This window comes from Hemicordylus capensis, chromosome 5 (assembly GCF_027244095.1).
Source record: "Hemicordylus capensis ecotype Gifberg chromosome 5, rHemCap1.1.pri, whole genome shotgun sequence".
NCBI classification, from domain to species: Eukaryota; Metazoa; Chordata; class Lepidosauria; order Squamata; family Cordylidae; genus Hemicordylus; species Hemicordylus capensis.
The window spans coordinates 59,851,375-59,866,669 of NC_069661.1; the positions used below are offsets into that span (position 1 = coordinate 59,851,375).

Genomic DNA, 15,295 nt, shown 5'->3' on the forward strand with positions numbered 1-15,295 from the left:
TGAATAACTGAAGTACTGACACCAAAGCCTCAATATACAGTTTGAAATTAAATCTAAAAAAACACATACTTGAGGTTATACCCACAGATTTCAAATGTAGAAACAGAGGTTAATAATGCTTTAACTCACATGGATGAAATGCAATTGCCATACAGAATTTAGTGGGAAATAAGACCCATTCCCATCACTGCTGTACTGGGACTTATTTTTGCTATTATAAAAGGCTTAGTAAACTAACTTGAAGAATAACTTTCAGCTTAGAAATAAAGTCTAGGTCTTTTAAATCCATTCTGTTGTTCAGTGTGATTTAATTTACAATTCCAGCATTCATTGCCTTCGCAGTATAACTGGCACACTAATGAAAGTGACCGATATCCACTTAAACTGCATCTTCAGAAAAAAGTCTGGTCGGGATCCAAACTGCTACTTTAGGCATGCCCAATGGGATTCTTTAAGATTTTCCTTTGAAAACCAGACAACCATGCTACACTACAAATAGCATTTAAGAGTCCCATCTGTTCCAAAAGTAGTTTACTATGCTGCATCAAAGCCGGGGGCAGGCTGCTGTTCAAGAAATGCAAAGCCAAACCACTTTCAGTGAACAGAACTAGTTGTGTGGTTCTTTCGAAACTAGTCCAAAGAATGTTCATTATCCCTCTGCCCACCCAAAAGGGACTCATATGGCCTATACAGCTGGTAGATTGTGGGAATAGCTACGTGACAGGCTTATGCCATTGTTGTACTACATGGAGGGAAGAAGTCCCAAGTAATACTGATACTTGACACTTCAATTGTTTAAAGTGCTTGGCACAGTCAGTAGTCTTTATCTCATCCCTGTAAAACAGGCCATATTATTACCTCCATATTGCATTGAGGACTGAAGCTGAGAATAGCTTCTCGATGGATGCTAATGGCTGGTGCAAACTTAACACTCCCAATCCATTAACCATGGTTAAGAAAGCAGGAGTAGACCTGGTTGACCACATGCGCTCTCCTGCTTAACCATGACTAAAGCTTGCATCAGCACCAGCCTTAGCCATGGTTAATGCTAACCAGACTTCATTGTTAATCAGGACTTGAAACCAGGACTGAAACTGAACCCTAGTTAACAGCAAACCCTGGTTAGTGTAGCACATGAGATTGTTATTTAGATGACATTTGAACCAGGGCTCTCGCAGGTCACAGCTCACACTCTACTCCATTTCTCTACTCATATTGAACTTCTTCAACTACAAGAGAACCCACATTTCGTCTGCACATCTCAAGCTTTTGAACATGGATAAACAGGTCAAGTCTGTTCATCTGTGGTTTGAAGCACATAAAACTTTTTTAAAAACCTTGTTGTTAAAAGTAGTAAACAAACAAAACTACAGTTCCTTTTTGGATGCAAAGCAAATGCATAAGACATCAATAGTCTTTTTCATATGTTTGGAATCCATGTAGAAACAACACATGCAGTGAGGAGCAGGACTCCATCTGCTGCTCTTAGCCCCAACCTCTTTGTGTCAATCGCTGACATGTGTACAATGCTGACAACCAGATATGCTGTACTCCCATAAACTTCATGAACGCAGAGCCAATCAGCATATGGAGACTGGAGATGGGGACAGGAGACACAGTCCTGCTCGACACTCCACATGTTGAGTCTACACAGATTCCAAACACCTGAAAGGGCCAGTGTTTTCTCACTCTGTCAAATAAGCTACACCAGGAATTAGATATTATTCAAAGCAATTATACTCAACTGATCCATGGATTTCATCCTGTGATACAAAATACTATGAGTTCTTAGAATGGGAGAGAGCAAAGCTGGGATAAATCTACAATTTTTGAATTGTAACCACTGTATCATACATATTAGGATGTTAACAAATTTAGACATATATAACAAGCTTCTAGAATTTAAGATTTTTAAAAATCAGATTATAAAGCTATTTAAATAATTATAAAGCTACTTCTCAAAGGGTCTGATAAAGTCATATGGCAAAGACTTTAACTCTATTATCGTTTTACAGATATGCCTATTTATTTTATTATTTCATCCAAAAGTAACTTTGTAGAGCATAATAACAAAGTAAGTGTGCTTTGTGGACTAGGTCTGTGAAAGATGCAAAATATTGAAACAATATTTTAAACAGTTACAACTATTTTTATGAAATTAAAATCCTGCATCAAATAGAATGTTCCTATCACTTTGTTTTTTGCTAGATCCTAAATAAACAAATAAATTAGGTGGAAATCATTTAATACTGACCTTGTGTAAAGGCTTTAATGCTTCCATTTCCTAGGCCGGTATTAATGAGGAGTCCGTGCTTGGGCCCATCTGTGATCTTGTACTTTAGTAGTTTGTGTGCGCTGTCTCTATCTTCTGCCTTCAGAGACTTGCTGGTAATTAAGAAGCCTAGATGCCCAACTGGAGTATTTCTCAGGGTAGAAGCACCCTTATTGACTACTATCTGTGGCACACCATTGTCCAGGGAATTGATCTGAATCTTCATCATCTGAGGGTGACGTGTTTCGAAGATGGTATCAGGGAAAACATAGAAGTCTGAATGGGTCCCATCAGTAACAGTGAAAGAGAAGCTATCTTGGTTGGTTTCTGTGCCATCATGTCTATAAGTGATCATGTTCTCATTTAAGTCTTGCTTAGTGAAGCTGGTCACAGAATAGCTATTGTTGTAAATAATCTGGCCATGCACAGGGACCTGAGTAATTATGAAACGGAGCAGGCGGTCAGGAGTGTCCCGATCATCTGCATTCAGCTCAAATGGAGTGATCAGTTTGGTTTCCCCTTCCTGAATTGTCAGGCCATGGATGGTTAGGATTGGCTTTTTATTGTCCACATCAGTAATGGAGACTCTGAAAGTGCGAAAGACCGGGTTATAGCCATCTGTCACTTCAAACTCAAAGCTATCCATCTTCACTTCATCCTCTGAAGTGTGGATATAATAAATCTTGTTGCCAGCTAATTGGAGCTGAGTAAAGGTAGTGACAGGAACTCCAGGGCTGTCAGAGTTCTCCAAATGCCCTCTGCTTGGGGCTCGGGTGATACTGAATCGCAGATGCTCATCAGGGCTATTAATGTCACTTGTGCTGAGGAGGTCAGTAGTGAGTGTCACTTTTCCACCTTCTTTCAGTGTTACCCCTTTATTGATCACTTCAGGAAAGACCATATCAATACCACTGATGGTAATATAGAAATACCTGTCTATTAAAGGGTTTATGCCATCAGTGACATCAAACTTTACCAAGTCACGGACTCCCTGTTGGCCAGTGTGAATGTAGCGTATACAATCCTGGTCTATGTCATCCTGTGTGAAATTCATACCGAGTGTAATGTTGCCTAACACCTCTCCTTCTTTGCTCATGCGCTGCAGAAGACCATGCCTGGGTAACAAACGAATAACATATGTGAGCATCTTGTCCTCTGAGTCTATATCAGTAGCCTTGAGGTCCTGATTAGTGATAACCTTGGACTCACCAATCTCCACTTCTAATCCATCATTGATAGACATCCTTGGTGTTTCATCATCCACTAAGATGACCATAATTAACACTTCTTGCTCCACTGTATGCAGGCCATCAGTCAGTTGGATTTTGAAAGTGTCCTCTTTAGTCTCAGAGTCATCATGCTCATATACAATGCTGGATCCCTCCTGGATTTCTTCCAGGGTGAAATTGTGGATGGGCACAGTACCAGTAGCCAGCTGGTGAACAATCTGGCCGTGCTTAGGAGGAACAGTTATGAAAAAGCGCAACTTATCTGGGGGAATATCAGCATCAGCACCGTTGAGAATCGGAGTGTCAATCACCAAGCTCATCCCTTCTAACACCACAAACTCACGTACAAATAGTTCGGGTTTCTCGTCATTGGTTGGGATAATGACAATGGGAAAGAACTGGTGTGGGGAGAAATTGACACCATCAGAGCAGTGGAAAGTGAATCTGTCTTCCAAAGGTTCTACTCCCTTGTGGATGCTCTGTACATAGTTGATGTGTCCAAGGCGAACATCCTTGATGGAAAATGCACTGATGGCAGTCCCAGCTCTGGATTTCTCAGAGCCAGGGGCTGGAGATATGTTCTCCAGGTAACCAGAAGTGGATTGTACTAGGATGGTACAAAGGATGTCATCCCTGGGAGTATCTACATCCTCCACATCCAGGAGCTGTACACTTAGAACATTTTTCCCTCCCTCATAAACAGTAAATGGTTCTTCCCCCACCATAACCTCAGGAGCAATGTTGTCCACTGGCAAAATAGTCACAGTCACGCGCACCCCTTCCACAGTGCTGCCTCCCACTACCCACTCACTGGAAAGATCTGAGATAGTAAGATTGAAATAATCAGTCAACTTTTTCAAACCAATCTCTCCACCAGTGTGAGCATAGACAACTGTCCCACTAATGAGGTCCTGCTGGGTGAACCTCTCAGAGGGCACCCCATCCACCAAGATATCACCTAGCTTGGGTAGATCCTCCACAATAAAAGTTAATGCCAACTCATCAGTGTCCTCATCTGTGCCTTGAATAAGAGAAGTGGTGATTTCAGTGGCACCATTTTCCAGTACATCAATAAAGGCCCCCAAAAGTCCATTACTGCCAGGAACAGAGATGCTGGGGCGCTCATCATCCACTAGCTGAACAGCAACTTTGACTATGATGGGTACCAAATGGACTCCATCACTCACGTCCAACTGGAAGGAATCACTTGTGTATTCATCACCACTGTGCTGGTAGGATATGCGACCATTAGCAATGTCATCTAACAGAAAAGATTCACCCTGTACCATCAACCCCTCCTCCAAGTAACGCAGGTGCCCATGCTGAGGTGCCTCAGTTAAGGTAAAGACAATCCGATCAGTGTCTGTATCCTTATCAGTGGCATCTAGCTGACTACTGGTAATAAGGAAGCTGCCACCCTCAGACACAGTAAAACCAGCATTTGTGATCTGAGGAGGCTGATTATCCACAGGCTGCAGGAAAAGAGTGAAAGTGCCCAGCACAGAATTAGCTGCTGTGTCTTCGACACTGTAAGTGAACTGCACCACTCTTGGAGTGATTCCAAGCTCTTGGTCTGATGGCCTATATGCTACTTTGTGATGATTTACTTGTGCTTGGGTGAACTGTGTAATGGACACTAGTGGGTTGTCAGTTAGCACGATTTCCCCAGCCAATACAGGGTGGTTTTCATCAGTGTCAGTTGGTGGTGTGAGCACAGTATACTTCAGCTCCCTATCATCTGTGTCCAAATCAGTGTAGCGCAAGTAGCGCTTTCGGAAGTGGGTCACCTGATATTCAAGGACGGTCATCTGCAAGGTGGTACCCGGGTACAATTCCGGGGGCAAGTTGTCAACAGGTTGGACTTTGATGATAAATACCTGCTCTCCAGATTGATTTGGAGGGTCATTGTCATCTTGGAGATAGAATACAAACTGGTCCATCACTAGGTTGGTGCTATGGGGCCCTATGTGCCTGTAGAACAACTTTCCATCCAAGATATCCTGTTGCAGCCACTCAGTCACCTGTTTCTCATACACCCCTTCACTCTCCACGAAACGCCAGGAAGACACAACACTTTGACCCCCCTCCACATCTTCCTCCTTTTCATAAGATGATGGCATCTCTGCCTGACGCAGCAGAAGTGCACCAAGATGTCGAGAGGTGGCTGCATCTGCAGACCCATCAGCCTCCTTAAGTACAAATCGAATAGTAGAGTCATCAGAGTCTATGTCAGCAGCACTGAGGACAAAGGGAGAGATCTGGACCACTTGGTGCTCACTTAGCACCAAGCCAGTGTTGGCATTGAGGAGGGGTGGTTGATCGTCATCAGGCGCAATGGTAATTGGATAAAGAAACTCCACCTGGTGTTGTCCATCCCCCATACGGAAGACAATATTGTCACTGTAACTGTGTTCACTACCATCATGCTGGTAAATGACCTGTCCCGCCTCCAACTCTGCTGCAGTGAAGAACTGCTGATCGGGAAGCGCACCCAAAACCCGGAGTTCACCATGTTTCAGTCCCCTTGTAACCCACACTTTCACCTCGTCCAGATTGTCCTCATCACCGATTTCAAGATTGCCAGAAAGTGGCCTTGACTGGCCTTCAAAAAGCATCATTTGGGGCCCAACAACGCGATTAAAGATTGCCACAGGGGCCAATGTGTTCATTGGCTTCACCACTACCATGAAAGCAAAGGGCTCTGACGAGGCACCTTCCAGATCCAGCACCTCCATTTCAAGCTGGAAGAGTCGCTCATGGTCCGAGTCCACAGTGGGGGGCTGGTAGGCAATCTTCAGCTCCCTCACCTCTTGCTGTGTGAAGGAAGTGAGCGGCCGGCTGGGGTCATCGGTACTGATCAAGTAGCCCCGTAACCGGGGGTCATCACCCCCTACCCTGTCGTGCCCACCTGCACTAGGCCAGGGCGAGGTTAGGTTGAACAACAGCAAGTCTGAAGGGGTTTCTAAGTCCTCAGCAGCCAACATGTCAGGGGTGATGGCAGTCAGCACAAACTGGTCCACTTCCATCATGAGCAAAGCCACAAAGCTGGGCTTGGGAGGTGTATTCTCAGCGCCCTCCCGGATGCGAACCATCACCTGGAAATACTCCTGCTCGCCTTGGCCCTGGAGGGAGTCGCCATCCTCCAAAACCTCCACCCGCATGGGGATATAGTCGCGGTTGGGCGAGGGCGTGGTGGCTGTGTGCTCGTAGCGGATCCCTGCCTCGAGGAAGCTGCTGCAGTCCTGGCTGTGGCCCGGCGGCAGGGGGCGCCCATGAGAGTCCACGAGTCGCCCGTAGGCGGGCAGGTGGGCGCCGCTGCCCGGAGGGTACGGTAGGGCGGTGAGGCGGCAGCGGTAGGGCTTCCCCACGTCGGCGAAGGCCAGCACTTTGGCGTCCAGGGGCGGGCTGTGGCCGCGCAGCTTCTCCACGGTGAGGGGCAGGTTGCGGCTGAGCAGGCGCAGCTGCTGGGAGAGCACCTCGGCCTCGAGGGTGAAGGGCGCGAGGAGGGTGCGGCTGGGCGAGTCGTAGCGCAGCTGGAGGCTCAGGCGGTCGCGGCCGGGGCTGCGCGAGCCGTAGTGCGTGTAGGTCACCTCGCCCGGGCCGAAGTTGCACGGGAAGCGCTTGGGAAAGAGCGCGCCGGGGTGGTGAGGCGCCGGTGGCGGCGGCCCGCTCTCCAGCACGGTCACGACGCACTGGTCTCCCGGCTGCACGCGGAGCACCAAGTCCTGGGCCGGGTCCAGCGTCACGGAGCGGCCGAAGGGCACGCGCAGCCCCCGCTTGGCCACCAGGATTCCCGCGGTGGCGCCGCCGCCGCCTCCTCTGTCGAGCGCACTTGTGCCAGGCTCGGCGGGCAGGAGGAGAAGCGACGGCTCGGCTGGGTCCGGCTGCCGCTGGGTGTCCCCCGGCGCCGCCAGGCTGCAGAGGAGGAGCAGCGTCCCGCCGAGCAGCGCCCGGCAGCAGTAGCGGAGCTGCCTTGTCGCACCAGCCATTCCGCCGCGCGGCGTCTGCTGCTGTTGCCGCTCGCCCCGCGCTGTGCTGTGCTGCGTTTCGGCGGGCTTTGGGACCCGGCGACGAGAGAGTGGCGTCTGCGGCAAGGTGCACGACCCTTGCTTTTGCGCTTCTCGGGAGCGGGGCACTAGTCTGGGCTCGGCCCCTGCCTGCTTCAGGTACTAATGGGGAGGCGAGGGGGTGGGAGCTGGCAGCTCCTCGCGCCGCCCAGGAACACCCTCGCCCCCCTCCACGGCCCACCCAGGAACCGAGGAGGACCTTCCCTGCAGCCTAAAGCGGCGAGCAAAACTCCCCTCGCCAGCTAAGCCAGCCCCCCAAAGAGGGACTCTCCTCCTTCCTCTGGCTCTGATTGCTGCCAGACTCCCTCGCTGCACGGGAGGAGGGACGCACTTTTTTGCTCCGGGGAGTTACTTCTGCCAACTTGACTCGATCAAAGGAACCGTCCCCGCCGGCCATGAAACTCGGTTTCCAGAAACAACTGTCTCCAGGGCGTGATGTTTTTTAAAACTCTAAATCACACTTGGCGCTGTTTGGGGCGTAAAACATAAGCACTGGCAGATCCCCTCAGCACTGCTGTGTTTTGATCCTATAGGTAAGATAGGAATGTGGCTTTTGCTTTGGATAGGATCTTGCCAACAAAAGTTGGTCTAATAAAAAAGAGCTTCTTCGCCAAGAATTAATCAATCGGTTCGTCACATCTTCACCAAGATTAATCAGATCGGTTTCCCCCTCCCGAAAGAGATTAAGACTTTTACATTTACCCAGGTATAATATATACATACAGCATTTGCTTTAAGAGTATATAGTCCGTTATTCTCTTAAATGCTTTGATATATATTTTCTAGGGCTACAGTATTATGCACGTGACTCATTTGGGAGTAAGCCCCACTGAACTCCATGTGGGAATTACTTCCAAGTAAACATATATAAGCTTGGGCTGCATGACACTTTTGCACCTGTCACAAATGCTGCAAATTGTATCTTTATGTCTCTGCTAGTTTCCCCAAAACTTTGAGAAATTGGAAAGCATTCAAGAGCAGAGCTACATGTTATTAAACAATATTATTAAAATACACAGGCTAATCACACCCTGAGATTTTGCTTCACCTTGGTACCTCCTGCTTTGCTGCATTTTCATACTCTGTTGTATCTTCTTGCTCCTTCTCAGCTCATTCAGTTCTGCTGAAGAAGCTGCTTCTTATTTCCCACTAGAATATTTTGCAAATTAGTAAAGAAGCAGTTTCTGGCTTTATGTGATAAATTATGAATCAGACAACCTGGAGGTAGGGATGTGCACAGAACCACAGCAGGGCAGTTCGAAGGCAGCGGGGGTCTCCCTTTAAGAGCGAGGGAGGGTGCACTTACACCTCCCACTGCTTTCCCCCCACCAGCGTCCGTGTTTATTAATGCCCCTTGGGGTGGCAGTGTACCTCCCTGCCCCCCCCCCCCCGTTGCCCTCATCTTCCGGATATGACCAGAAGTCGTCGACAAGCAGAGAACCCCAGGAAACCCCCACTGCCTTGTCTTTCGGATATGACCGGAAGTTGCTGATGTGCTGAGACCCCTGCCGCCTTCTAACCGGCAGAATCGGCGGTTCTTCAAACCGCCGATTCTGCTGGTTAGAACCGGTTCTGGTTCCGTGCACATCCCTACCTGGAGGTTTTAGAACTGGGCTTGATTTCTTAACTATAAGAAGGTTTTAGGACACCCTAATGCAGGGCTGCAGAGCCACCTAATGGTGCAGCGAGGAAGTAACTTGTCTAGGGAGCAAGAGTTTCCTGGTTCTAATTCCCCACTGGTATGTTTGCCAGACTATAGGAAACATCTATATCGGGCAGCAGTGATATAGGAAGATGCTGAAAGGCATCAACTCATACTGTGTGGGAAATGGCAATGGTAAACCCCTCTGTGGTCGCCAAGAGTCGACACTGACTCGACAGCACAGTTTTAATGCAGGGCTGCACAACTTCAGCCCTTCAACTCTTGTTGGATTACAACACCCATAATCCCCAGCCACAGTGGCCGGTAGTCAGGGATGATGGGAGTTGGAGCCCCACAGCAACTGGAGGACTAAGGTTGTGCGGCCCTGCCATCTTAATTTTTCCAAGTTGAAAGGATACATATGGGAGGGGGGGATACATACCCTGGTGTCCCCCTGCTGGGCAGTTATAATTAAGACTGCTGAAATCCCCATTATTCCCTATGGGGGAAAGCTTAAAGGTGTGCCAACTTCAAAAATTCTTTAAAATTCACCCCTTTGCCCAATTTGGCCTTGGGACCCTTATGAATAAATTCAGATTCGGATTTGGAAAATTCAGGTACAAATCGAATCTTGGGTGATTCGGGAGGGAAGATTCGGACCCAGAAAAGTTCTCAGAAAAAATAAATCCTATTAGGACCTAAACTCTATAAATATTTCATACATATGAAATGTGAACATTTTAAAAATCTGAGTCTGCAATCCTGTGCACACTCATCTGAGAGCATGCCTCATTTAACACAATGAGGCCTATTGTGGAGTATGTGCACATAGGATTGCACTATATGCCCACAATACAAATTTACCTGAGAATAAGCCCCATTGAATACCATGGAGCATGCTTCTGCATAAACATGCATAGGGTTGGATTGCAAAATTGAGCACACTTTAAAGTAAGCCACACTTGGACACAGCTGAACTGATTTCCTAGTAAATTTGCATAAACTGAGGATGTAAATGATTTTTTGTTTCTTTTCTAGTTGCTTCCTTGTATTTCTTTTGTGCTAAATAATTAGGCAATTGACTAGGCAATTATAATTTCGTTTACATCCAGTTTGTCAATTTCAGTTTCGGTTTGTCATGTACAACATCAAATAAAACTAATATATTCTGACATATTCTGTTTCTCTAAAAAGAATTTTTCCTCTCAAAGGACTTCTTAAAGCCTGGAATTAGAATGTTTTACATTAGTGTTGTCTCTAAAGCACTGTTTCTTCATATCTATGTTGTCTCCCGTGGCTTCGTTAATTTAAAATAAAACAAAACAGATCTTGAATGACTGGCCTAAATTGGATCTGTTTAATTAATTAGTGTGTTCTCAGGAACTGTCATGCATGGTTTGTATATGCATGTTTGTGTGCATTCTTCAGCATTCAAAAGCCAGATTCTGTAACGAAGCAAAGTGATTGTGTTATGAAAATATAGCTCTGAAATAAATACATATAATTTATTTTAAAACACATATACCCTGCCTTTCCCACCACAGGTGACTCAAGGCTGCCAACAATCATGCGATGTAAAACAGCATAAAAACACAACAAAGACAAACAGAAACTATAATCGACTGCTCATTAGTAAGAGAATATCTCCTACTATAAGGCCACATTTTTACTAAAACCCTTAATTCGTGTCTGAAACATTAAAATGTCAGTAACATTGATTATTTTTGATAATTTATGGTTTCTGATTCTGTTACCAACATATTTTGCACATTTTAGACACTATAATACGTAAGGGATTTATCCCTTAAGTATTATAGTGTCTAAAACGTGCAAAATATGTTGGTAACAGAATGCATTTGGCTACTGTCATTGAAAGAGTGGTAACATGACTGATTCCGTTACTCTTGGGATTAGGCAAAAGCAGGACAAAAGAGTCAGGTTTCACACACGGTACCTAAAGTAGTACAGATTAGGAGCAGAATGTTCAACAAATATAGTTACAATTACTCAAGTTTTTTCTCCATAATAATGCAAACTATAAACTGGGAGAATATGTAAGGGACAGACACAGTACTTAAAAATGCAGTGGCCCCTGAATAGCACAGCAGAGCTGGTCTTGCAGTAGCAAGCATGAATTGTCCCCTTTGCTAAGTACAGTCCACACTGGTTTGAATTTGAATGGGAGACTACGGACCAGGTCTCACGAGCGGGGAGGGAGCCCTGGGCAGCCGGATTGGCTGCCCACACAATTGTCGGCTCCATGATGGAGCCGGTGGGGGCTGGGGAGCTCGGGGGCTGCGCAGGGTATACTGGGGAGACCCCCGGAGCTGGGAGGCGGCTTTTTGCCTCCCTTTTGGGGGTCTACTCACGAGGAGCCATGGCGTGGCTACTCATGATCAGATAGCCCGGGTTTGCGGAGCACTCATTCCACAAAACGGCTGGGGGGGGTGCTTGAGCGGGTTACCCACTCTAGATCCACCAGGCTTGCAGCCGAGCTCGGTGGTTCTCACGATCAGCAAAAATCGGGCTAGCAGAGGCTAGCCCAGTTTTTGCTGATTGTGAGAATAGCCCCTACATGTGAACATGTATAAAATCTATAAGAGAGTGTTCACCCTTAGGGGATGGGGCCACTCTGGGGAAAATATCTGTCTGCTTGCATGTAGATGGTTCTCTGACTCAGTGTAAGGCAGCTTCCTATGTTCCTATGAGGTACAGTATTTAAAACTTCCTAAGCATGCTAGAATCTTCAAAACAATCTGCTCTTGCAGCCTCTTCCTCTCCAAAAACCACACACCACCACCTGAAGTCATGTCCCCTTCCCTGCTAGGCTTCCAAAGCCTCTATAGCTGATGTTTTTGACCACACAAGTCACCACAACCCTCCCTAGAGTCTCCTGACCATACATAGCCTTCTACCTTCTTTGGTAAACATATTTTCCCCAGGGCCTCAACCACCACTGGGCTATACTGCTGCTGCTGCTGCTGTCTCCTGAATTCATTAGTTCCAGCCTGTAGGCAGAAGTGGGGGGTGGGGGGTGAATGTCTAGTTCAGGGTTGCACTACTTTTGCTCTCCAGCTGCTGTTGAACTAGAACTTCCATCATCCCTGACTACTGGCCACTGTGGATGGGGTTGATGGGGGTCATAGTCCAACAACAGCTGGAGTGCCACAGTTGTGCTGCCCTGGTCTGTTTTATCCCAACACAGATATATATTGTAGGCAAAACCATTTCTGACACAGGTTTTATCCAGAATTATGTCATAACCCCATGTGGGACATAATCAAACGTAAACATTGGTTTTAATGTTTCTAGTGAAGGGTAGACTAATTAAAATGCAGATAAATCAGAGATGATGCAGGAAATCTCCAGAATATATTTACTGTTCTAGTGGGAATACCAAAGTATAAGCGAAGCAACTATTAACTATTGTCAGTATACACTGCAGAAGCAAGATTAGTGGACCTCTTGACCCTACGCAGAGTTAGTTCTGTATAGGACTGCTAGGCAGAGCAATCTTAATCTGCCAATCTTTATCTTTGACCTGATGCAGAACTGAAGTGGCAACAGTAGAAAAACCAAGACGTTCTGGTAAGAACTAAACTTCCTGCTTTCCTTTCACTATCCCTACAACTGGACTAAATTTGGTCCAAATCAGTTAGTCAGTTCACAAGTTAGCCCCCTTGTGCCTCAAACGTTCATGTGTCAGCCATCTTGAATTGGGGTGGATGACATCATCACAATCTATGCCGTTATGGTGTCCTTTTGTATACAACTGCACCGTTTCGTCCAGATCGGTTAGGCAGTCCACAAGTTAGCCCACTTGTGCTTCAAACGTTCATGCGTCTACCATCTTGAATGGAGTGGTTGACATCATCACAAACTACGCCATTGAGGTGCCCTTATGTGTCCCTACAACTGTTCTAGATTTGGTTCAGATCAGTTAGGTGGTTCACTAATGCCTCAAACATTCATGGGTCCACCGTCTTGAATTGGGATGGGTGGCATCACAAACTATGTTGTTGTGATGTCCCTATGTGTCACTCACTTCAACTGTGCCAAATTTGGTTCAGATTGGTTGGAAGGTCCTAATGTTAGCCCACTTGCACCTCAAAGGTTTATGTGTCCACCAAATTGAATTGGGATGGATGACATCATCACAAACTATGCCATTGAGATGTCCATATGTGTCCTTACAACTGTACCCAGTTTGGTTCATATTGGTGCAGGCATTACGAAGTTGATAGGGACACGCACACACACACACACACACAATGCTGGATGCTTACTTTTCTTAAGGAAAGGGCTAAAAAAACTTGGGGAAGGTACAGAAGGGGCAAATTGCATTGAGAGGGCAGAAAAAAAATATGTTTAAGAATGAAATATTATATTACTTCTTTTTCTTTTTCAGAAAGACACATTAAATATTATTTTATTATTTGTGCTAAGGATTGAAGCCTTATTTTAATTTCCAGTTTATGATTCGGTTATAATTTCCAGGTGCTGGCAGAAATTTGTTGCTGCTGACTAGTAGATAGGTGCATAGGAAGCTGCCCTATACTGAGTTAGACTGTTGATCCATACCGCCCATCACTGCCCACTCTGACTGGCTGCAACTCTCCAGAGCCCCAGATAGGAGTCCCTCCTAGCCCCACCAGGATTGAACCCAGACCTTCTGCATGCAGAGCATATGCTCCACAGCAGCTCCACCCCCAAGTAATAGTGGAATATCTACATTTGCCCTGGGAATTTTACACACAGCAGGCTTTACCGCAAGTTTACTGGGAGGCTTTACTGCGAACTCAAAGTTGTCCCCAAAAAACCAACGCAAATAGTGAGGTTTTTTACCCCAGAAATAAATTGGGCTACACTCTAATGTGCAGTGAAAAACCCGAATTCTGTGTGAACTGCTCCCGATAACTCACAGGGACTTAGGGGTAGATCTGGCCGATATGTGAATGCACCCCCTCCCATTCCGGAGGAGATGTGAGTTAAAGGGCTTTACAAGCCTTATGTGGAAATCCTTCCGGCAGAATTTTGCATGCAGGGGCAGAGCCACCATAGTGCGAATGGGTTCAAAGAACCCAGGCCACCACGTTCAGGGGCCATGCCTCATGCCCCAGCCATGCCCCCTGTACCTGACATCAGATGCAGGGGGCATGACCCATTTGCAAGCAAAATCTGGCCAGCGCCACATTCACAGCACGGCCAGGAGCGGCTCTCCCTGCCTTTTCCTCCCATTTGCAAGAAAAACCATGCCCCCTGCATCTGGCGTCAGCCACGAAGGGAGCGTGGCTAGGGGGCCCACTGTCGACCGGCTGAACCGGGGCTGCCGCTGGCCTCCCTACACTACTGTATGCATGTGAACAGACTTGCCACTCTTTCCCATTGCCGTTAGCGGTTGAATTCATTAGCGGCTGACAAAAATTCAATTTCTTCAGAATTCAACAAACCGTTTCTTAATTTGGTATTACCTTCTAAGCTAAACTAATCTCAGTTCAGTTAATCTGTCCAAGGATGACCCTACTGCTCCCGTTTTTCCTAAATTCCCCCATCTCCTGTAGACATTCACAGGCTGAGTGGTTAGTTGCAGAACAAAGGAATGTAGACTGTGCTGGAGATGGAAGCCTTCTGTTTGAATGGAAAGCCTCCTCCCTCAACAATTTGAGGAGTGGAAAAAGGCTACAGGAGAGAGCCTAATGTCAGAAGAGAGGGAGTGCTACAAATCCTCCCCAACAAAAGGAGCGGGGGTGGGGGAGTCTAGAAGGGGGTGCTGAATGTCAGTGGCTTTCAAGGTAGGCCTATGCTTTGTTCACTCCAAATCCAAATAAAGTGCATCATCATGCTGGTGTCCCATGGAGGCAGCCACTTGCAGCATGGCCATTTCCGTGCAGTACGGCACATTTCTGGTGAGAGTCTGCTTTACTGGAAAGTAAGCCCCATACTGCCCCAGTGGCGACTGGGATGGCTCACAGGATATGTGCACAGGGAGGGACAGTCCCTCTGAGCACTTTTCCTGTTGGAAAAAACTTGGCGGGACTAACTCTCCCAACACTCCTCACACAACCTCCAGTGGACCGTCCCAGCC

At 46.7% G+C, this 15,295-nt stretch overlaps 1 protein-coding gene across 1 annotated transcript in view; it reads right to left on the reverse strand.

Moving 5' to 3' along the window:
• FREM3 (FRAS1 related extracellular matrix 3) overlaps positions 1–7,490 on the reverse strand; it is a 140,874-nt gene extending 133,384 nt beyond the window's left edge. The window contains exon 1 of the mRNA XM_053256182.1: positions 2,255–7,490. Within this exon, the coding sequence (XP_053112157.1) occupies positions 2,255–7,490 (5,236 nt within the window). The remainder of the gene's footprint in view (positions 1–2,254) is intronic.
• Between the last annotated feature and the right edge of the window lie 7,805 nt (positions 7,491–15,295).